The sequence below is a fragment of the Myxine glutinosa genome, chromosome 9, assembly GCF_964187855.1.
Source record: "Myxine glutinosa chromosome 9, kmMyxGlut1.1, whole genome shotgun sequence".
NCBI lineage: Eukaryota > Metazoa > Chordata > Myxini > Myxiniformes > Myxinidae > Myxine > Myxine glutinosa.
This window is the reverse complement of record NC_136269.1, coordinates 60,713,822-60,737,992: the sequence shown is the minus strand read 5'-3', so window position 1 is coordinate 60,737,992 and position 24,171 is coordinate 60,713,822. Positions and strand designations below refer to the sequence as shown.

Here is a 24,171-nt window from a genome sequence, read left to right as displayed (position 1 = left end):
ACGGAAAGCATATCTGTCTAAGTGTATTATGTCCAAATTTCATACAGATCCTTCAAATAGTTTGCTCACACGAAGCATTCAAACGGAGCAATAGAGCGAAACAGAAATTTCAGTGTCCCAGGCCTATGTTTGATAGGGTTAATGCTATTAATGCTAATTTTGCTAATTGCCCAACATATGCAAGTTAGCATCCGGCAGTTTCTAAGTGCTGGGGACCCATACTGTACATTTCTAACTTAAAACGTTGGGGTACTCAATATTTCCGGGTTCACAAGAGGGCTCTATAGGCTTGGCAAGTAGACTAAACTGCTGTTTTCAGATCTCCCCACAGGTGTTCAATGGGATTTAGATCTGGACCCATTGCTGACCCCTTCAGAACAGTCCAGCATTTTGTCTTGAACCATTCCTGGGTGCTTTTTGAAGTGTGTTTGGGGTCATTGTCCTGCTCCAAGACCCATGACCTTCGACAGAGACCCAGCTTTCTGACACTGGTTTGAACATTGTGCTCCAAATTGCCTTGGTCATCTCCTGATTTCATGATGCCATGCACACATTCAAGGCACCCAGTGCCAGAGGCACACAGCAACCCCAAAACATCACTGAACCTCCTCCATCTTTGACTGTAGGGAAGGTGTTCTTTTCTTTGAAGGCTTCATTTTGTTTTCTGTAAACATAGAGATGATGTGCTTTTCCAAAAAGATCTAATTTGGTCTCATCTGGCCACAGGACATTCTCCTAGAAGGATTTTGGCTTGTTCAGGTGTGTTTTGGAAAACTCCAGTCGGGTTTTCTTATGTCTCTCTCTCAGCAGTGGGGTCCTCCTGGGTCTCCTACCATAGACCCCCTTGCATTGAGTTGGCGACGCATGATGCGAGTTGAAACTGTCGTACCTTGTGTCTGAAGGTCAGCTTGAATCTGTTTGGCAGTTGATCGAGGCACTTTCTCCACCATTCAAACTTTGCTGCATTCGCTGCAATCTTCGATCAAGTTTCCTCTTGCAGCTACGTCCAGGGAGGTTGGCTACAGTGCCATGGGCCTTAAACTTCCTGATAACATTGCGTAGAGTCGACACAGGAACATCAAGGTCTCTGGAGATGGACTTGTAGCCTTGAGATTGTCCATGCTTGGCTACAATCTTGTGTCAGACCTCCTCAGACAATTCTCTGGTTTTCTTTCTTTTCTCCATTCTCATTGCGGTACACACAGTGACACAAAACAGCAGAATGACACCTTTTCTCTATTCTCTATTATGTTTAAAAGAGCTTTTGTCTCTTGGTTGAATGAGTCATTTTTATATTGCAGGCACCTGCAACTCACCACAGGTGAGTTCAATTGCAAAGTAATAAAGGAGGATCACCTGCTTGAAATCTAATTATTTATATCAAATTTTAAAAGGTGCAAATAATATTGTCTGGGCCATTATAGGATTTCTGTGTGGAATAAGCTAAGATTTAGTAGTTTTTTTTCAGCTTTGTTTGTTTTGTTCCATTGCAAACCAAATAAATACATATGTGGATACCAAAATGTTTTTTTTAATTCAACAATTTTCTGGAAGAAATGGTGCATTATTTGAAAAAATTGCAGGGGTGCCAATATTTTTTGGCCACGACTGTATGAGCGCTCATCGCATGCTACCGACTCGGGGAAATAGATTTTGACGATTGTGAAACATAGATCGGCTCTTGTGCCTAAATCGCAACTTCCACTCACACGTTCGCATCTCAGAAAGATATGGAAAGGAGACTGCATCTCGGAAAGAAGGCCCAGCACTTAGAACTGTTTGAATTTGCTGCGTAACACGGCAGTGTATCGCTTTTTCCCTATTTCCAGAAATTTCCGCGATTCATCCGCGGTCACAGCCAATCAAATCGCTTATAGTTGGAAGATGAGGTTTCCGTTTCATTTTTCCATTGGCCTTCTCATGCTTCTCCCGAACTTGGTCCCACATGTAATGACATTTACCATAATATACACTGTAAATACATGTCGAAGATAATAAAGGGACAAATTTAAAGCATTCAATCAGAAGACATGGGTGTCGGAGGGGGTCATGGTGGTTTTAAAAAATTGAGCAATCACTTGTGAAATTCGAGCAGTGTTCTCACTGTCGATCCGAGACGCCATGTCAGAAATGTGTTGTTTTTGCCATTTTGAATGACTGCTTTTGAAATATCTATCAATTTATTTGTTTCAGCTCTTATTCCGGATCCTGCCACTACTAGCCACCATTTGAGGAGCGACTACTCATGGAGAATTTTTTTAAATAATGGTGACGTCATAGGCCACGTGCTATGGCAGCCATGTTGGAAAAGAGGAAAAACTTTGGACATCTCTGAAACTGCTCAACGGAAAAAAATGCAACTTGGCACATGTCAACTACACCGATGGGGGAATAAAGTTTGATAGTGATGATGTTATCAGTGAAGTGGTATGCCAGCCATATAATAATAATTGGACGCCTCAAAATCCATATCCGATCAATGCGAAACTTTAAATATGTGATTGACTACGCATTCTAAATTTAGTTTTAGAAGAAGAAGAAACACCCGTTGGGAGGGAGGGAGAAGGGAATCACATGTATGTGCGCACCATGTGGATGGCAGTTAGTTATTACTTGCAAAATCTAAGATTTTTCAAGTATATTGGTCGGTTGCGTTTGTTTTCTCTGTCTGTTTGTTTGTTTGTCACCGGCCTACAGGTCACAATTCTAAACCGATCGTCACAAAACTTCACCAAGTGGTAGAGGTCGTCACAATTGAGAAGCCTATTGATTTTGAGGTCAAAGGTCATCTGGAGGTCATATTTCTAAAATCGCCATTTTTTATCCGATTGACTTGAAAATCTGGACTTGAAAATTGAACAGCATTTGTATATTGAGTCACTAAATTGGAAAACAAACTATGTTTGAGGTTAAAAGGTCAAAGGTCAACTCGAGGTCAAATTTCCCAAATCGTCAATTTTCAACTGACAAATCGTCAATTTTCATCCGATTGACTTGAAAATAGAACAGCATTTGCATATCGAGTCACTAAATAGGGAAACCAACTATTTTTGAGGTCAAATCAACTCAAGGTCAAACTTCTAAAATCATCAATTTTCATCTAAAAATCATCACTTTTCATCCTATTGACCTGAGCTTTGATCAAGATCATCAATTTTGATTAAATAGACAATTTGCTGGATCAATTGCCGCCTTTTTGGGGGGGGGGGGGGGGGTGGACTGGTGGATTTTGCAAGTATCGTGTTCTGCATGACGTCTTCTTGTTATTTGATCTGTTTGTTTGTCACCGGCCTACAGGTCACTTCTAAACAAATCGTCACAAAACTTCACGAAGTTGTAGAGGTCTTCACAATTGAGACGCCTATTGATTTTGAGGTCAAAGGTCATCTGGAGGTCATATTTCTAAAATCGCCATTTTTAATCCGATTGACTTGAAAATTGAGCAGCATTTGTATATTGAGTCACTAATTTGGGAAACCAACAATTTTGAGGTCAAAAGTCAACTCAAGGTCAAATTTCCAAAATCAGAAATTTTCATCCAATTGACTTGAAAATTTAACAGCATTTGCATAGTGCCTCACCTGAATTGGGAAACCAACTATTTTTGAGGTCAAAGGTCAACTCGAGGTGAAACTTCTAAAATCATCAATTTTCATCCTATTAACCCGAGCTTTGATCAAGATCGTCAATTTTAATCTGGATGAAATGGACAATTTGCTGGATCAATTGCAACCCTTCCACACCTTCCACAGATCTCCCGATGTCCCTGTTTTCTACTGTTGTGCTTGTGTGCTTCCCTCTCTCTCCCCATCTTGTCTACCCCTTCCTTTATTGTTTTGTGTCCGTTTATGTTTTTTTGTGTTCTGTGCTTAATGTGCTAGCTCTTACATGAGCCTCGATCTTGTATACAAGAAAAAACCCCGAAAAAAAATTAAACTTTTTTTTGGGGGGGTGGAATTTGCAAGTATCGTGCTCTGCATGACGTCTTCTTGTTATTTGTCCCCTACACGCCGGTTTGCACGCCGTCCCTCCGTCTGTCAGTCCGTCAGGTTTGCACGCCGTCCGTCAGTCCGTCACGGACTGTTTTCCGGACGAAAAAGAACAGTTTTCCGGACTTTTTTTCTAAACTCTTAATGCTAATGATTTCAAACTTGGTACATGGTTTCCTCATGATAAGTTACAGATAAAGGTCGAACTTCACGACGTTTCGATTATTTTTGACAGTAATATGGCACTTTGTTTATTCTAGAGTTCTCCTCAAGCCGCACCGCGTGCCCTCAGCCTCGTCTCGCGAACGTCAAAAGCGTGACACAGCGCGCGCTTTCGGGAGGGGCGGAGCCAAGCCGAACAACATATATGTACACATCGATCATTGATCGTGAACCAGAAAATATAATAAATTACTGATATATTTAGCGACTCGAAAGGTTCTTTATCAACAACTTATTTATGGTGCTTCTGCTGACCTGTCTGCAAGGTGTATAAATCGAAGTCCCGAGTGCGAATCACAGGTGAGCCCGCCCTGAGGTAATTAGCGATTGGGAACGATTCAGAACCTGTGGGTAAATAACCCTTATGAAGTAAATAGTGTGTAAATAACCCTTGGTAATTTCCCCAACAGTTTTCCGGACGACAGACTGCCGGTAGGGGACATGTAATGCAGCGCAATACTCAGAATGCTTGTTCTGTCTGTTTAACAACCACAGTTATCCCCACGTTATTGTGGGGTTGGCTGGGGGAAGCTTGGCCCAAGTCTTTTACGAACCTGCTGGCCAGGCCTGACGTTCAACTTAGGTTAAAGCAGGAATTTGTTCATGGTGCCGCCGATAGCTCACCTACTATTTGTGAAGGACACCGTGTGATCTTTAAAGTCCACCAACCAATGCCGACAGACGGGACACCAGTTTAACATTCATCCGAGGAACGGCACATGCAGATGTATTGTTTGCAGACATCTGATCATGAATGTCACCAGATCCTTTAGAACCCCAAGACCCTTTGAGACTCCAAAGATCCAATGGACCTCTAAGACAATTCATAACCCTATAACAGACCCTTTAGAACCTAAAGACCTCTTAGTCTTAGACCATTTTGAACCTTTAGAACCTTAAGACCCCTAAACCCCATTATAACTCTATAAGATCCTTAAGACCTCTAGGACTCTTTCGATCCCTCAGACCCTCTTGATCCCTTAGACCCTTTTGATCCCTCAGACCAGACAGACCAGATTACACCCTTTACTTTTAGAACCCATAGGCCATTAGATCATCTTAGACCCTTTCGATCCCCTATGACCCCCACACTTATTTCTACCTTTTAATACCCTTTTAACCATTGGACCCTCTATTCGACGTTTTAAGAACCTTTAGACCCCTTCAGACAATTCCAACCTTTTAGATCATAAATTACATCCTTTTAGACCCTTTCGATCTTTAAGGAACCTAAGACCTTAAGCCAGCCACCTGAACCGTTAAACCAACACCAGTCATCATAGATTGACTGGACTGGTAATATAATTATACCTTGTGTGATGTTTTAAGTATATCGTGGATATCATCTATGCACCGATTGTTTATTTGCTTCTTTTTTAACACTTTCTGCACCAATAACACATTCTGCTGGATTCTAAGAAAAATGATGGCAGCACGGTCTGGCAAGTCCGCCGCCGTCCTCGATAAAAATAGATCTTTGTTTTTATTTATCAGTCAGTGAGAGGCTTTTCCACGCCCCCCGTGCTGCCGTCACGTGACGTGGGCGGAGCTTCCTGGTGAGGAGGCGTAACCATAATAAGGTCGCTCGTCATTGGTGCATGGTGCTTCGATTTTAACGAATAGAAGGCGGCGTTACAGGAAGTCACTATGCAATATGGCGGTGTTTATGGTTAGGCCAGCAATTCTGGCCCGTTTTATCTTTTTTGTTTCTGGGAACGGAAAATTGCCGAAGTAAGCGGAGAAGTGCCAGAATCAACGAGGACGTTGCAGATCTTTGATCTACGCATCTGTTTCGCGGCGGACATTTTCCGGCAGGTTTTTGAGGATTGTCACGAATCGCGACGGCCAGACGTGTAAATCACGTGGGATGTAACCTGGCGTTGGTTTAACGGTTAAGTTGGATGGCTTAAGATCTTATGGTCCTGAGTTCGAGCCCCTGCCATGTTGAATGAACACCAGGTCGGTTGACTCAACCTGTCAGCCTGATTACCTGATTGGAAATGGGGGGAGGGGGGGGGGCGGGGTGTGTGTGTGTGTGTGTGTGTGTGTGTGTGTGTGTGTGTGTGTGTGTGTGTGTGTGTGTGTGTGTGTGTGTGTGTGTGTGTGTGTGTGTGTGTGTCTGGTGTGTGTGTGTGTGTGTCTGGTGTGTGTGTGTGTCTGGTGTGTGTGTGTGTCTGGGGTGTGTGTGTGTCTGGGGTGTGTGTGTGTCTGGGGTGTGTGTGTGTCTGGGGTGTGTGTGTGTGTGTGTCTGGGGTGTGTGTGTGTCTGGGGTGTGTGTGTGTGTGTGTGTGTGTGTGTGTGTGTGTGTGTGTGTGTGTGTGTGTGTGTGTGTGTGTGTGTGTGTGTGTGTCTCTGTCTGTCTGTGTCTGGGGGGTAGGGGTGTGTGTCTGGGAGGCAGGGTGTGTGGGGGTGTGTGTCTGGGGGGGGGGGGGGGAGTGGTGTGTCTGGGGGGGCGGGCGGGTGTGTGTGTATATGTATGTATGTATGTAATATATATATATTTACAAGGTGTGTGTGTGTGTGTGTGTATATATAATATATATTTACTCCTCCTCACTCACTCACCACATTCAAAACATCACTAAAGACCCACCTGTTCAACGCTGCATTCAACATTCAACCCACAGCATTTAACCCCTGACTATCTCTTCTCCTTCTCCCTCCTTTTGCTTTAAATATTTCCCTATTGATTCTTGTCTTGTCTTTTTGATTCTTGTCTTATATATATGCCGTATATCGCTGCTGTTTGTTTTCTTGATTCTTGTCTTTTTGCAATTGTTGTTTTCATGTATTGTTATGCATTATGTTTTCCACTCTGTCAAAGCGCCTTTGGGCTTCTGGAAAAGCGCTATACAAAATAAATGAATTATTATTATTATTATTATTATTATTATTATTATTATTATATGTGTGTGTGTGTGTGTGTGTGTGTGTGTGTGTGTATGTGTGTGTGTGTATGTGTGTATGTGTGTGTGTGTGTGTGTGTGTGTGTGTGTGTGTGTGTGTGTGTGTGTGTGTGTGTGTGTGTGTGTGTGTGTGTGTGTGTGTGTGTGTGTGTGTGTGTGTGTGTACACACACACACTGCATCAGCGGCAGCTGCCCCCAGAAAATGATGCGACCACTCCGGTGTGAAAATGTCTGAAAATGACCTGCGACTGCTGACTCCTCGGTGGAACTTTGTGTATTAATTAACAGACGTAGGCTCATGAAAGAGTTGAGTGGAGAACAGGCAGATAAGGGTCAGTCAGTTGAAGCTGGGGTCGAATGCATTGACATGAATTCGAGCAAATTTTGAGTTTTATTTAATTGTAGTTGACAGGCAGGTAAATAATGTTGAAGTTATTTGGTGAGTTGCAGGTAGAGGGAGCTGGATTATGGAAGATATAAAAGATCAGGATGGGTGGTGATGAGATAGCAGTGGATCACTCTTTTGAATGGTTCACAGGATTGACAAGGCCTTGTGAACCATATATTTATTATGTATGCAACATCCGGGGAGGCTTTTGATCTCTCACCCTCTTGAAATGCCACAAACTCCTCCTTTCCTTCTCAACGCACCATCTCCTCCTTATCTCACCATTCTTCTCACATGTTCCTTCTCATTCCAATGTTATCTATCTTTTCTCAATTCAGATTTCCTTGTTCTTTTTATGATCCCACCCACACCCCCCCCCCCCCCCTTTTGAGTACCTAATAAATAGATACCCGCTTGATATCCTTTAATGTGTATATTATATATATGTTTATGTAGCACCTCTTTACAAGTTCCGTTGCATTTTAACACACACACACACACACACCTTGTATTTATTTTCAAAAAATGATTGGTGTGTTTGCTTGTTTCATCCTGCAGTCAATTGCTGGTGTTCTCATTAAAATTTTGTGCGGAACACTGCACTGACAAGTAACCTCCGCCTCATGTCGAAAGCAACCAAGCGCAAGTATGTGGTGAGAGAAGTGATGGAGGAATATGTCGTGCCATCGGAGCAGCAGCAGGTTGTGAGGGTGAGCCATGATAGAAACCAAGTCATTTGGATTCAATTCGGTGATTTTCATCGTCATAAACATTGCTTTATAATGTGGAGGCTTATTCATTTATTTATTTTTGCTAAAAAAAACCGACTTTGTGGTGCATTGGTTAGAGCTTTCACTCCGAGTCTTAGAGGTCGGTGGTTCAAGCCCCGTCCGAGTGATACCAAAGGCTTTAAAGATGGTATGTGCTGCTTCCTTGCTTGATGCTCAGCATTTTAAAAGGATAGAGCATGTATAATGCTGGAAAGGCAATGGCAAACAACCAAGTATAACTTGCCATGAATCTGCTTCGGCAGAATTAACGCTCTGTACAGAGTATGGTACTTCAATATCAAAAAGATTTTACGAAATGAAAAGTATCCATGAAAGCTTTGGGTTACCATGACAATGCTGCTTTATTGTGTGTAGGTTCTTGGATCACCAGGTAACAACCTGCATGAGGTGGAGACTGCCTTGGCACAGCGCTTCCTTGTCAGTATGCCACCCAAATACAGGAAGAACATTTGGATCAAAAGAGGTATGACTTTTATTTATTATTGTATAATAAATAATTAAATGGAAACACACAATTGATGCACAGACAGGCGACACAAACAAGTAAATATAATGAAATATTAATATATCTTTGCTCCAATACACAACTTTAAAAATGGCGGATGAATGGTAACGAGGACTTTTGTGCATGTGCTGTGTGTATTTTCAGTGACTCGGATCTGCTTGCTGGGCACTTTTAACCTGCTGTTGCCAGCGTGAAATTTGTAATTCAAATAGTCTTTTAAACCTAATTTTCATCATTTAGACAAAAGAGTGGCAATTTCAGAATGGCTAAACATAATTGTTGTCTTCCTGAATGCAAATAGTACTCACGGGAATATAGGATATATGAGAAATATCGGTGGATAAGAGGTGTCGAGTTCCTACCATTTCCTGTTAGTACAAGTGTACGGCAGCAGTGTATATAACACACGCACACACATCTTCTTCTTTTACCAATAGATGCAAAAATCTAGTATAATTTATCATGTGGGCCCGGAACCAACCAAAAATTTGTTTATAACATCCTTCACAGCTCGTACTCCTCCCAAACATGATAAATATTAAATATTGTTTCGTGTTGGAAGATCCCGGGGAGTTACAACACAAAAAGGAACCCCGGAGTTTAGATATCTTGAGTGGTATTTTGTTTGGACAGATTACCTTCCCCTCGTAGCAGTGGACAGAGATATGTGTTGTTTGTGTAGCAGGTTTGAATTCCCTTTCTTTGTAACTCCTCTCTAGATCCCCTTTCTTCTTGTATCCCTTATTATCTCTCACTCCCCCCTCCCTCTCCCTCCACTCCCTCCTAATCTCTCTGGTTCCCAACACCTCTTCAGTCCATACATACAGTCACGTGAAAAAGTAAGTACACCCCATGTAAAGTTTTGACTTTTTCAACATATTTCAACATACAGCTATTTGATCTTCATTTCAACAATATTGACAGATAAAGGTGATATAATATAACAAATATCATGAAACATTTACATTTTGTAGTCCATTGTTTAATTTCAATAAACATAAATACAAATTTCGCATGTGGAAAAAGTAAGTACACCCCATGAAATGTTTTTTTAAATCTTTTTAACATATGTGGACATATCAATATTTGATCTTCATTTAAACAGTATCTACAGATAAAGGTGATCGAATTGAACAAAAAGCAACGAAAAATTGACTTTGCAATAATTTATTCAACAAAAAATTAACAGAGATGCCATTTCCTTCTGTGGAAAAAGTAAGTACACCCTTGGCTCTAATAGGTGGTATTGGGTATCTAAAGTCTAATAGGTGGTATCTAAAGTAGGTACACCCTAACCCTTATCCTAACCCTAACCCTAGTACGCCCTTGGCTCTAATAGGTGGTATTGCCCCCTTTGGCAGAAACAACCTCAAGTAGGCATTTCTTATAACTGTCTACCAGTCTCTGACATCGACTGGGGGGAATTTTTGCCCACTCCTCCATGCAGAATTCTTTCAGCTGTGCGATGTTTGAGGGGTTTCTTGCATGCACAGCTCGTTTCAAATCCCCCCACAACATTTCGATGGGATTTAGATCCGGGCTTTGACTTGGCCATTCCAGAACCCTCCATTTCTTTCTTTTCAGCCATTCCTTGGTGGATTTACTGGTATGTTTAGGGTCATTGTCATGTTGCAAGGTCCACCTTCGGTTGAGCTTCAACTTTCCGACAGATGGTCTCACATTATCCTCAAGCACCCTCTGGTACAATGAAGAATTCATAGTGGATTCTATGATGGTGAGCTGCCCAGGCCCTGATGCAGCAAAGCTGCCCCAAACCATAATATTTCCACCACCATGCTTTACAGTTTGTATCAGGTTCTTGTGGTCAAATGCTGTCTTTGGTTTTTGCCAAACATATCTTCTGGTACTGTGGCCAAATAGATATACCATTGACTCATCTGTCCAGAGCACATTGTTCCAGAAGTGCTGGTCTTTGCCTCGGTGTTCATTGGCAAACTTTAGTCTTGCCCTGATGTTCTTTCTGGACAGCAAAGGTTTCCTCCTGGCACACCTCCCATGTAGATCAAATTTGTGCAGCCTCTTTCTCATGGTAGAGTCGTGCACTTTGACATCAACAGTGGCAAGAGCTACCTGTAGGTCCTGTGATGACATTCTGGGGTTCTCGGAGACTTCTTTCAGCATCTTGCGGTCTGCTCTCGGCCTGAACTTGCTGGGGCGGCCTGGCCTGAAATTGCTGGGGCGGCCTGGCCTGAACAAGTTGGCAGTTGTTTGGAATCTTCTCCACTTGTAGATGATCTTCCGGACAGTCGAATGATTGATTTCAAATTGTTTGGAGATCTTTTTAAATCCCTTCCCAGACTCATAGGCATCTATAACCTTCTTCCTGAAGGCCTCAGATAGCTCTTTTGATCTAGGCATGGTGATGCCGCACACTTCAACAACAAAGAGCAAACCAAACTAAATGTCTGAGGTTTAAATAAGACAGGTTCCTCCAAGATCGTCTCTAACGATGTTCTAATCATTTGCACCTGAGCTGGTGCACCTGATTCTAATTTTAGGTATTTGAAGTAGTGATAAATGTCGGGGTGTACTTACTTTTTCCTCATGCGAAATTTGCATTTATGTTTATTTAAATTATACAATGGACTACAAAATGTAAATGTTTCATGATATTTGTTATATTATATCACCTTTATCAATATTGTTGAAATGAAGATCAAATAGCTCTATGTTGAAAAAGTCAAAACTTTACATGTGGTGTACTTACTTTTTCACGTGACTGGTACATACACTACCGGTCAACAAAAGTTTTAGAACACCTCAATTTTTCCAGTTTTTATTGAAATTTAAGCAATTCAAGTCCAATGAATAACCTGAAATGGTGCAAAGGTAAACAGTAAACTGCTCAAGGTTAAAAAAAAAAGTTTAGGTTAGCAAAAATGGGAAAATAATGTAAATTGCACAGTTATATTGTAAAAAAAAAAAGGCCTTCTTCAGCGAACAAGTAATGGGTTAACAACTTACAGCTGTTCTGCAGCAATGTAAGTAAATTAAGCCTTGAAAGTTGATGCAAACAATTCCTATAGGTGTCCCAACCTCTGCTGATTACTTGATTACAAACCCCCTGTCTGTATAAAAGCAGTATTGGAACAGACTATTATTTCACCCTCTGAGGCATTATTTGGACAATATTGCACTGCAGGAAGTAGTATATTGCCATCATAATGGCAAGAAAAAGGCAATTAACAAAGGAAGACAGACAGACCATTATAACCCTTAAAAGTGTAGGTCTTTCCTTTGGAGAAATTGCAAAGAAAGCCAAGGTGTCAGTGAGTACAGTTTCCTACACCATCAAAAGGCACTTGGAAACTGGAGGAAACTCTGACAGGAAGAGGTCTGGCAGACCCAAAGCCACAACAGAATCAGAAGACAAGTTTCTGAGAGTCCACAGCTTGCATGATGGGCAGCTCACAGGACAACAGCTTCAAGCACAGCTTAACACTGGTCGAAGTAAGCAAGTCTCAGTTTCAACTGTGAAGCGAAGACTTCGAGCTGCAGGTTTGCCAGGTCGAGTGGCAGTAAGAAAGCCATTGCTGAGATGGCAAAATAAGAAAAAGCGGCTTGCCTGGGCCATGAAGCACTGCCAGTAGACTACTGAACACTGGAAGAAGGTCTTATGGACCGATGAATCAAAATTTGAAATCTTTGGTTTGTCACGCTGGGTTTTTGTACGCCGTCGAGTAGGCGAAAGGATAGTGCCTCTTTGTGCGACACCAACTGTCGAACATGGAGGAGGAAGCGTGATGGTCTTTAGCTCTTTTGCTGGATCCAGAGTCGGCGACTTGCACAGAGTGACTGGCACCCTGAACCAAAAGGGCCACCACAGCATTTTGCAGCACCATGCAATATCCTCTGGTATACGCCTAGTTGTTCAAGGGTTCATCCTTCAGCAAGATAATGACCCTAAACACACCTCCAGGCTATGTCAAATCTACCTTCGAGGAAAAGAACAAGACGGCAGGCTTCAAATCATGGAATGGTCAGCACAGTCTCCAGACTTAAACCCCATCGAGCTGGTTTGGGATGAACTGGACAGAAGGGTGAAAGCAAAGCAACCTACAAGTGCAACACATTTGTGGGAACTGCTGCAACAGTGTTGGGAAGAACTTCCCGAACAATATTTGATTTCCATTGTAGAAAGAATGCCACGAGTGTATTCGGCGGTTATATCTGCAAAAGGTGGCTACTTTGCCGAGTCAAAATTTTAAATTAAATTTTGTTAAACAAAATGATTCTATGATTTCTTTCTTTATCTCCAATTGTTTATTTGTTCTCTGCCTAATTTCAGAGTACATTGAGACATTAAACTGCGTAAATTTCAATAAAAACTGGAAAAATTGAGGTGTTCTAAAACTTTTGACCTGTTGTGTACTTTGCAACACAAACCCGTATTTCATTACAAAACCACAATACAAATACAAATCCAAGGACCATCAATCCATCCATGGAACACTGTGGAACATCCAGCACCTGATGGAACAGCAAGGATCACATATGGGCGGGGTTAACAGAGGACGGTATCCCCGAGCCGGGAGCTTGACCGATGAACGTGGCTTGACAAGAACCAAGCTCCAATACGGAGACAGCGACGTGGTCAACAAGCTGTGCTGGAACGCTGACCACGCCTTGGCCAAAGTCTTTCTAAGTCTGGAGAGCCCAGAAGTCATTATTGTTGAAAGAAGAAGAAATGCAACACTTTTTTTTTCTCAGGCCATGTAACTGATTGGTTTCCTGCATAGCAGCTTCGCATACCCTTGGTGATTTTGAGAGATAATAACATGAGGAGAAGAATAAGGAAAGTTGGAAGTTTGTGGGATTTGGAGTTAAATTGTCGTCGAATGAAGAAATCACGCCTTTGCTGAGAGCCGTGCCTGAATTTTCACTTGGCGCGATTTGTGCATGCGGCCCATACGGGCTCATTTAAACTCCGAATTAAATTCGGCTTTCGGATTTGGTAGTCGCTAAGTTAGTTGAATACTCGACCACCGCAAACCCGGTGCAAATCATAAAATTTGACCGAGTTACCTCGGGTCGTTAGGGGGAATTATATAATACTGTACACTTGGTGCGATTCATGCAGGCAGGCCCGTACGGGCTCATTTCAAGTCTGAATTTAATTTGGCTTTCGGTTTTGGTAGTCACTAAGGTAGTTGAATACTCGACCACCGCAAACCTGGCAAAAATCGGATAAAGTATGGTCGAGTTACCTCAGATCAAGGGTGGGGAAATAACGAATTACCACACCACACGACGTGCAGGCTGCGCACGGAGCGACCTCACAGGCTCGTTTAAATTTGGCAATCGCTAGGGTATACTCACACTCGTCCAAAACAGATTTGGCAAAATTCTGACTTTTTCACGAAAACATGACACTATCGCATTTTATATATCCCAAGTCTGTCGGCATTAGTTGATTGACGTTAAGCTGGCCGCCCCTTCTGTCGGCATTAGTTTAATCAGGATGAAATTTATTGAACATCATCTAGGGATAAATTGATGGAGAAAAAAAAAAATAATGTGAAAGCGGGGTTGTATGAAAGCAGGAGGGCAGAGGAAACCGGTCATAACTGCTAGCAGTTATAAAGTGGCAGTTCTAGTTTATTTATTAGTAATCCTCATCTCTTCTCAAAAAGGTGAAAATGTTTGATTTATCTACCATAGAGATCAGAAGGTGTTGTAGGTTTGGGCTTTGCCCTTTGCCATAGCTAAGAAGGTGAATTACTAGAGTAGCTCATGGTGGTTGAGTATGCACTTTATTGTACAGACCTAAACTCTTCAGGAATCCACTAATTGAAGGTCCAGGAACAATATTTGGTTGGTAACACATTTGCCACTGACGGCGAAATAGCTGAAATGGCCATACCCCTTTTTGGGCCACGCCCCCTTTTTTGCCGTGACTGTATCTACAGAACCGTTGGACCTAGGAGGTTGCCCGACCACTCAAAATTTGCGCAATGGCCACATTATGGGGGGTCAGTAATACATTTTCATATCCAAAAGTCAATGGTTTTTAAGATAATTGCCAAAAACCGATTTCAACATGTTACGAACTACAATATTATTCGTAATTGTTCCTGTTCCTGTTCCTATTGTTCAATTACTTGATTCCTGAAGAGTCTAGATTAGACTAGAGTCTAGACTAGAGTCTAGACTAGAGTCTAGACTAGTCAAGACTAGAGTCTAGACTAGAGTCTAGACTAGAATTTAGTCTAGAGTCTAGACTAGAGTCTAGACATGGCTAGAAATTCCGGTCATGGGTGTTTTGTCGTTGAGCCTGCATGCAGGCAGCGGTATCCCATAAAACAACATAAAATCTCCTAAAGCATGAGAAAGATCTTCATGTGGCACAGCTGCTGGAATGGTGCAACTTGGGAGACAAAGATGACAGTGAGCTGAGCCTACACCATGAGTTCAATCCAAGTTCTACGAAGATTGGCCATGTTCGTGCAAAGGCCCTTCTGGATTACATAAAATCCATCAACAATCCGTTCGACGCTGGAATCAGACTTCAGAACATCTCTACTGGAGCTGACATTCCCCAGGAGGTTGTCGACGGATTACTTGAATGCCTGGAAATTGGTGAGAAGAGTTATGAAGAGTTTGTTGAGACCAGATTTCAGGATAAGGAGAAGCACCTACATGATACAATCCCTACCAACCGCAAGACTGTTTTCGTGAAACGTACTTCTACTCCGTTCACAGCGAAGAAATCGATGGCGAAAAAGGATGCAGCGGAAACGGTTAGGTACATTGACTATGCTAGAGAAAGAGGGTACAGCATGCTAGAACTCCTGAAGTATGAATTGACCAGCACATCCCAGTTCCTCACCACTGAATGTAAAGATGGCATCAAATTGAAGAAGCCCGATAAAGCCTCCTTAGCCAGGGAACTTGTCAGTCGCCTTCCACAGGAGACGAGGAATGTAAAGAGTGACGCTCAGATGACAATAGTGGACTTCATGGCACTTGTGCGTAAACTACCGATGAAAAAGATGGGCCTTCACACATTCGGGGAATTGGCTGAGAGTCTTTCCAACAGGATTCTTGCTACAGGCTCCGTGTCCACAAGAATAGACATTATTTTTGATGTTTATCAAAAATCATCAATCAAGCAAATGGAACGGGCACAGCGAAGTTCCTCAGAACAAATCACAATCACCATTGGGTCTGACAATCAGAAACTCCCTGTCGATCTTGATATGTTCTGGAGCTCAATGTTGAACAAAGTTCGGTTGCAGGAGTATGTCTTCAAGTGGATGCTGCAGAATGTCGAGTCGGACAAGGAAATATTCTTTGGAGGAGTATATGGGGGTGAATGCAGGAAACTGTTAGCTGGCACTGAAACACAGATCGCAGAGCTCTCAAGCAACCAAGAAGAAGCCGACGACAGAATCATGTTCCATATTAATGATGGTGTTGTGAAACACGGGGTTCAATCAGTCTTGGTCGACTCGCCTGACACAGATGTCTTTGTCAACCTCATCTTCCACTTCAACACAACCTGGCAACTACAAAAGCTGTACGTGAAGCTTGGTAACCGGAAAACAAAGAAAACTGTACCAGTCCACATGTTGGTTGATCAACTGGACAACGGTTTGGTGTCGTGTCTCCCAGCCATTCATGCTCTCAGCGGTTGCGACAGTACCAGCAAGGTGGGTCCAAAGCTGTCTGGCCTGAAAGCATCCATCGATCTCTCCCTACTGGAAGGGTTTGGTGTAGAAGAACTGTCACCACAGATAACAAGCAATGCTGAAAAGTTCCTTGTGTCTGGATTAAAGAAGACCGACTGTTCCACTTTCGATGAATATCGATGGGAGCAGTACCACAACTCCAAGAAAGAACTGGACTTCAACCAGCTTGTGTGCTGTTCATCAACGCTACGAGAACACATAAAGCGAGCATTTCTTCAGTGTAAGATGTGGTTGCAAGCCCCAACTCCTGCCGTCACCAAACCAGATCCACTCCAGTATGGGTATGAAGCAACGGACGTTGGCATAACACCAGTGATACTGCCAGTATCGTGCAGGCCCGATGACCTGCCTCCTCCATGCAAATGCCCAAGAGCATGTATGAGTACCAAAACGTGCACTTGCAGAGACAGGAACATTAAATGTGTCACGTTTTGTGGCTGTAGTAAAGGCGAAAAGTGTAGAAATCCAAATAAGTAAATTCCAAAATAGGATGATGCAAAAGGTATAAGTGTCATATAATGTTGTGGCCTTGGTGGTATCATACAATTGTAGTTCGTAACATGTTGAAATCGGTTTTTGGCAATTATCTTAAAAACCATTGACTTTTGGATATGAAAATGTATTACTGACCCCCCATAATGTGGCCATTGCGCAAATTTTGAGTGGTCGGGCAACCTCCTAGGTCCAACGGTTCTGTAGATACAGTCACGGCAAAAAAGGGGGCGTGGCCCAAAAAGGGGTATGGCCATTTCAGCTATTTCGCCGTCAGTGGCAAATGTGTTACCAACCAAATATTGTTCCTGGACCTTCAATTAGTGGATTCCTGAAGAGTTTAGGTCTGTACAATAAAGTGCATACTCAACCACCATGAGCTACTAGAGTAAATGGATACATTCCATGGACCATTCACTTTGAATAGGTGTCAATTTTAACTGATTTCACAACAGCAATGCGTTTGTTTTCTCTTTTTTTTTTGGCTTTCAGGAAGTTGCTTGTCGCCTTGTTACAATGCCCCTAAATGAAAATGAGATCTACAATTATTATAACTATTGAGACATTTAGCCTTTCCTATGACAGAAAAATCTTCAGCCCAGTATTTATTTTCCAGAAACTTTCTATCCTGCTGTTCTTGAATATTCCAATTAGTGGTATGAAATCGTTTCCATTTCCTTTTGTTGCCCATGTTTATATGATCATACTGCTGATTGGTGTTGGCTTAGCCTGGTGTTGGCTTAGCGGTTAGGGTGCCTGCTTGGGATCCTAGGATCCTGGGTTCGAATCCCGGTCGATCGCTGAATTAACGCCAGGGGGGTTGACTCAGCCTGTCATCCTTCCGAGGTCAGCAAATTGAGTACCAGCTTGCTGGGATGAATGATCACGGTGTATACCCCGATTTAGAATAGGTACACCGTATCCCTGCGCATCGTAAGAACGTGACGAAGGGTTGGCGTCAGGAAGGGCATCCGGCCATAAAAACATTGCCTCAAACAGGGAACCATGATTGTCATGAGGCCCGCAAGGCTAACCCCTGCTCTAGCGGGGAAAATGGCCTTAAAACGATCATTTATTCATTCATTCATTCACTGCTGATTTGAGTATAGCAAAGAAGGTTGTAGCTAGTGCTGTATCCAAACCAAGTTCTCAAATTCTAACCGTGCCTGTTATCACTGAGTGGGTCTATGAGTGCATGTGGCAGAGTAGAACCTTTTTCATTCACAACACTAAACACATCTCATTTTGACTTCCTTCGTGAGACCATGGCAGCATGGCATTCCCTTTTTTCTCTTTGTATGCGAGTAAGGAGCCAAGAGGTCTGATAAATGCATTGGTGGGGGTCTGATTGTGTGTGATTCAGATGGACCCCAAACAAATGCCCACCTTGAGGAAATCCTGGCTCCCCATCTTTCCCACCCTGGAGCACCAAATTGAATTCCTTGATGTGTCCTTTCAGAAAGAGTTGCCAAATTTACCAAGTCGCTCATAGCAGCAACACGTGAGAGACGTTGTTGCTGCAAAAGCAGGGTGGGTATGCGTTGTGGTTATATACAGTGAAGAGTCGTTGTGTCCGTTAGCAGCAGTGCAGACTTGTGAGCGAAGGTGTTGTAGTCAGCTGCTGTCTGCCTAGCAATGCACTGAGGAAAGTTGAGGATTTTAGAGTAAGGCCTCGGCAGTGCACAGCCGTACACAGACACCATATTGAGTCGGCATCCCGTAGGTCAGTCAGTAGGAACACAGGAGAGCCGACAATGCTGTACCCCACTTACACCTTCCCGACATCTCAACGAAAGGGGAAGACCACAAATCCCTAGTTTGTCTGTTATAGGCTTGATTTACGGTTAAGGCGAGGAAACTCTTACCTGCTAAGTACACCGGTGGATTTCTACTTCACCTTTATTCTCTGTTTTCTTGCTGTCCCCATCCTCATTATTTATTTAACCTGTTACATTTAAAGCATATTTAATGTGGATATTGAGCTGTGAAACCGCCATCCAGCTTAATCAAAGCCCTTTCAAAACACTACATGCATACTGAAACCGCCATGCGGCCAAATTAATTAAACATAACTACACCGCATCAGTCTCTGTATTGCGGAACACTTGCGCTTGACCTATTGGGAGTCGATATCCGGCGCTCTCGCATTGTACGTTGGCGAGACCTAGTCCGCTGCAATATATATTGTGGAAAATTTTAAAAGTCGTTATTTTTATTTATTTTAAATAATGACTACATGGCTTCCAAAGCCTAGCCTATCATTTGAATCCTTCAAACGGGTGATCCATTGTTATCGCTAATTTCCTGGAGCCACCCATCATGATTGTGGTCAGGACAAAATATATATCTAGGATCAAACTAACATTTACAGTTTGCTGGAAGTATATCCCTGGCAACATGTTCATGCACAGACAGACACACAGACATGCACAAGGTGATAAGAGCATTGTAAACAAGTAAATAATTGCATTTGTTTTATTGAAACCTGACAGTTGAATGTAAACGTGACATTTACAATGTAAACATCAATTTTGATGAATTTATTTGCACTTAAACACACACACATCGACTATTTTCACTGCTTTTCTAAAAAATTGTATTTTGGAACCATTATGCGATTTGAGAGGAGTAAGTGGATGGAGCAACGGTGAATGTAGGATTCGTGCAGAGGTGAAAGTGAGTTAGTTTTGAAATGTTTACTTGTGTAATATGAAGATGAACAAAGCTGAGATTTTAAGCTAAAATAATTTTCTTTTCTTTCTTTTTTTTCCCCACAGGTGACTATCTCATTGTTGATCCTATAGAGGAAGGAGACAAAGTGAAAGGTGAAATAGTATTTATCCTGTACAAGGAACACATCAAACACCTGAAGCATACAGGTGCCTGGTAAGTGTTATCCCAGTCACTGACCAAGTCTGAGTTGCACGTCGTGGCAAATGCACTGATGTATGTATGTTCTCATCTCTTAGGCCAGAAGCCTTTGCTGATGGTGATTGTGCATCAAACAGAGACAGTGTGGCGTAAGTTTGTTCATCTTCTGTTGTTTTTGCCTTTTTGTTTCAATTGCATAGTCTTATCCACTCTCACTTCCCCTTTCCTTCCTGCCTAGAGTATCTGTGTCGCACAATAAAACAAAGTCTCAAATGAATCATGAAAATGCAGAGGACAATGGAAATGATGAAGAGGAAGAAGAGGAAGAAGAGAACGATGATGACAGTGACCTCTTTGTCAACACAAATAGAAAGAACTTTGAGTATACCATCAGTGACAGTGAGAGTAGTGATGAAATGCCAGATGAAAATGCAAAATGTGGAAGTGAAGAAGAGCCGGAGCAATAATTTGTAGTTCCAGCATAAATCGAGACTTGCATTGAAAAAGTGATTTAAACCAAATCGGATCGACTTGTGGAAGAACTGCAACAGTTAGTTGATAACTTTGTGTTTAGAAATATTTTTTTTATTTTCATGACTGCATTTATTGATTGCCCATATTATATTTATTGCAGGTCCATCATTTTTGCTTTTTCACTCTTTGGTGACATAACAGTTTTGCTGCCAATTAGTGGGGCAGATGTGTGAGAAAATTGAGATAAATTGTGCCTTTTGGGGTAAAAGCACCAAAATTGGTATAGATTGTGTTTTGATATATACCAAATGATTTGAGATATAGAGCCAAGCTGAATATGTCTCCTGACACCCATAAATGGGAAAAAATCCAACATGGCCACCGCATAAATTGCAAAAATCCAACATGGCCACCGCATAAATTGCAAAAATGTATAAAGCTGCATATCTTTGGCAATTTATGACAGAAAAACGTGAATGGAGTTCTTTTATATGTTCTGGTTCTCCTTGCTTATTATGAACTGCTGCGTTGCTTTTTGCCTTTGAGGGAAGCCTTTACATGATGGCCGTCACCTGTGAGATTACCACATCAATGGAAGGGGAGCAGGTAGTAGTTCCTCCTTCATAGGAGTCAAATTTGTGTACAATTCACGTAGTGACGGAATTTTGTTGCTCGAAGGCCCAGGCTTCAGTGTAGCTCTTTTTCGTTCCACACCATCGGATTCTGTTATGCGATTCTGAAACAGGGACATGTTTCCCCTGTACCATGAAACATGTCATTCCACCAAAGCTATGCCATGAGACAATGCATTGGTGTTCGTTGTCTTTGCTTTCTCATTTGGCTGCTGGCATTGTCCAACATTACTGGGCAGTAAGAATGAGCAGAATCCTGTGCCCTGAGATCACCTGAGCCAAGTTGTACTATGAGTTTTTGATCTTGTAGTTTAAGTGCACAGTGTTAGACACAGCATAATTTCTGGCATGGTAACTTGAAGTGGTCTAGATTCTGTTTCAGATTCATCGCAAAAGAAACATTTCGCATTTGGGAAGTCTGTCTATACCCGTCGCCTGTTGAAGGATATATGGGCAATCTCCAGCCTCAGTTGTAGATGCAGCAGGTGCTAGTACTCTTGCCAGTCGACTGATATAACACTTCAGTCACCAGGATGCATGACATCGAGCAAGATTTCAGGACAGGGTGGTGGCAACACCATCTCGTTCATCAATCCAGCATATGTCGACTGGTATTGGCTGCTTGCCTAGTTCATGGAAATTTGTCAAATGGTCAAAGCCTGTTCTAACATCTGTCCATTTAGAATTTGCTGGACACTGAAGGAGTGGAACAATGTTGACAAAAGGCACACAGGTTACAATCAATAAACTCAAATGTGCATGTACATGGCCATAGGCTCACTGAAGAAGCTTACACCTTTGCTGACATGATGCAAGCTACATCTGCTCAGCCATCTGCAAAGAAACAAACAAAAAAATTCCTAATATTAATAGCTGCATCTTTTAGAATAAATGATGGTGGCATTGGATTCCTCATGTCTGAAAACAAAGAAAAGAACACGACATTCATGTTTTTCTGTCATAAACTGCCGAAGATATGCGATTTAAGAGTATTGCAATTTTTGCGGTTGCCATCTTGGATTTTTTTTCCCCTTTATGGATGTTTGGGGAAATATTCAGCTTTGTTCTACCTCAAATAATTTGATACATATTAAACTTGATCTATACCAAATTTGGTACTTTAACCACAAAAGCCACAATTTTCACATATCTATCCCACTAAATGAACTCTAAGTAGTACGAACACATTGTGGGACAGGTAATTTGGTTTCGTCAAGTTCATTCAGGTTTTGCTTTTTCCATCTATTGCTTCTTGGATTTTACCTTTTATGTATGCATTCAGTGTCACCTGAATAAAAATAAAACTAACTTGTGCATTAGGAGTTGAGGGGGCTTGGGGTGAGGTGTTGGGAGATGATGTCCAGCTCCTCATGACTATCATGCAACTTTGTAGGCAAAAGGAAGTCTTACATTGCTGTGTATGGCAACTACATTTATTTACACCATTCATACTATTCTCCCAGTTTAAAGTAGACATTTATATGTATTTTCCGTGCTGGATGTCACGACCACTGCGTTTCCTTTAGGTAGTGCTATACCTCGTTCTTCAACCCCATAAAACTTTTGTCGTAACATGAAAACTTGATGAAATGCACGGATATTGTAATTGGCTCCATCACTCTATCCTAAACAGTTGTGCAAAAATTCAAACTTGGTTGTTATGAACCCCACAACAAGGTGTGAGAGCACTTTTCTTTTGGCTGCTGCTATCTGGGCCCCTGGGGTTGTCGAAAAATAAAATGCAATTAGCAGAAAGCACATTTTAAATGATACATGGAATTGACATTGGAGGATGCATGAGATGTAACTTTATTTGACCACCAGTTAATGCCCTAAAGTGGGAGGTGGGGATGCAGCACCATTCTTTCAGGAGTTGATCAACGCAGTCTGTGAAACGATGTGGGTTTGGGGCAAGTGAGATGAAGAAGACTTCACCTAAACGCATCACTTTTTGAGCATTACCTTGTTCTTCAACCGCTTGGTTGCAGGCTTGGACTTTGGTTTCATTGCTTTGGTCATAACAGCACCGTGTTCACATTTTTCTTGACCATGGCAGACGACTGACTGGATCACCTCAGAGGTGGCAGTAGGTCTTTGGCTTTTTTGGGAGATATCTTCCGTATCACTCTTCACAGCTTGCTTTTTTGGCTGCTTTAGCTTTTCCGAGACTGGTGCTCTTTGCTTTGACACTTTAGTTTGAAAGAGGCAGCAGCACCCACTTCCCTGGTCTGCACAACTATCAGGGGCACCTCTTTGCAGTGGTTGTACCTCCCACTGCAAGAACGGCCAGATCTTCCCTGCTGCCTGGATTCATCAGGGCAGCACAGGCCCGGTCAGAGCCAACCAGGCCCCATGGACTGGCGCTTTCCTTCATCTAACTCTGCTGTGGCTCTGACTTTGCAAGCAGAGCTACACCCTCCTGGATGTGGGGGTTATCTTTGCTCCTGGGAGATTGAACAGATGTCTCCATGACAAGGGCTTGTTTGAGAGAACAGTCTTGGGCAGTGGTTCTCAAACTTTTTTGGACTACCGCCCCCTTCTGCCCTCTGGGACCGGCCCAATGCCCCCCTTGTCCTATCTTTCGTGGTCGGACACCCAGAATTTATGTAGATAGGAAGCAAAAATAACAGAAGCCAAATATTTTCTGAATAATATTTTACTTTATTTTACTTTACTTTTTATTTTATTTTGCACAACCTACAATGTTTCAGCAGAACAGGTCCAGGTGAGGCAAACTGGGAATCTGTTATCACAGGCCCAAATACCGTTAGTGTGAAGGGTGGGCCTGGTGACTCGCTGTGAGATTACGAACGTCTGGCTCCATCTCAGTGAGGTAGAGATGCAGATCGCCCCTCTTGGTAATGTCAAGGCGGTTTCGATACTTGGTCAGCAGCACCATCAAGGCACTGAACCCTCTTTCAACGAGGTATGATGTGGGGAACGCCATCAGCAGCAGTTCTGCCTCCGTCCACATTGCGGGGTACTCGCCCCGCTCCAGAATCCAGAATTTGCCGTATTCATGCTGCGAGAATGTTGCCTTCGCCTCATCATCATTGTGGAGGTTGATAATTTCGTCCTGTAATTCGCGCTTCACATCTTGAATGTCACATTTGAATGGGTTGATCACGCATGCTGGCACCGACAGTTCTAGCATGTCTCTGAAACGCTGCTCCATATCTCCACGAATC

The 24,171-nt window shown here is 42.4% G+C and overlaps 1 protein-coding gene across 2 annotated transcripts; it reads left to right on the top strand.

Annotated features, from left to right (window-relative positions):
* Positions 1 to 5,783: 5,783 nt before the first annotated feature.
* On the top strand, positions 5,784 to 22,297 carry EIF1AD (eukaryotic translation initiation factor 1A domain containing). Of its 2 annotated transcripts, none has more exons than XM_068104622.2 (6): positions 5,784 to 6,022; positions 8,065 to 8,216; positions 8,652 to 8,760; positions 19,784 to 19,892; positions 19,976 to 20,026; positions 20,116 to 22,297. In XM_068104622.2, the coding sequence occupies exons 2-6, from the start codon at positions 8,130 to 8,132 to the stop codon at positions 20,342 to 20,344; spliced, it is 585 nt and encodes a 194-aa protein (XP_067960723.2). In that variant the 5' UTR covers positions 5,784 to 6,022; positions 8,065 to 8,129; the 3' UTR covers positions 20,345 to 22,297. The 2 variants fall into 2 exon arrangements, with proteins under 2 accessions (XP_067960723.2, XP_067960724.2); XM_068104623.2 differs by having other exon boundaries at positions 5,815 to 6,170.
* The last annotated feature ends 1,874 nt before the right edge of the window (positions 22,298 to 24,171 follow it).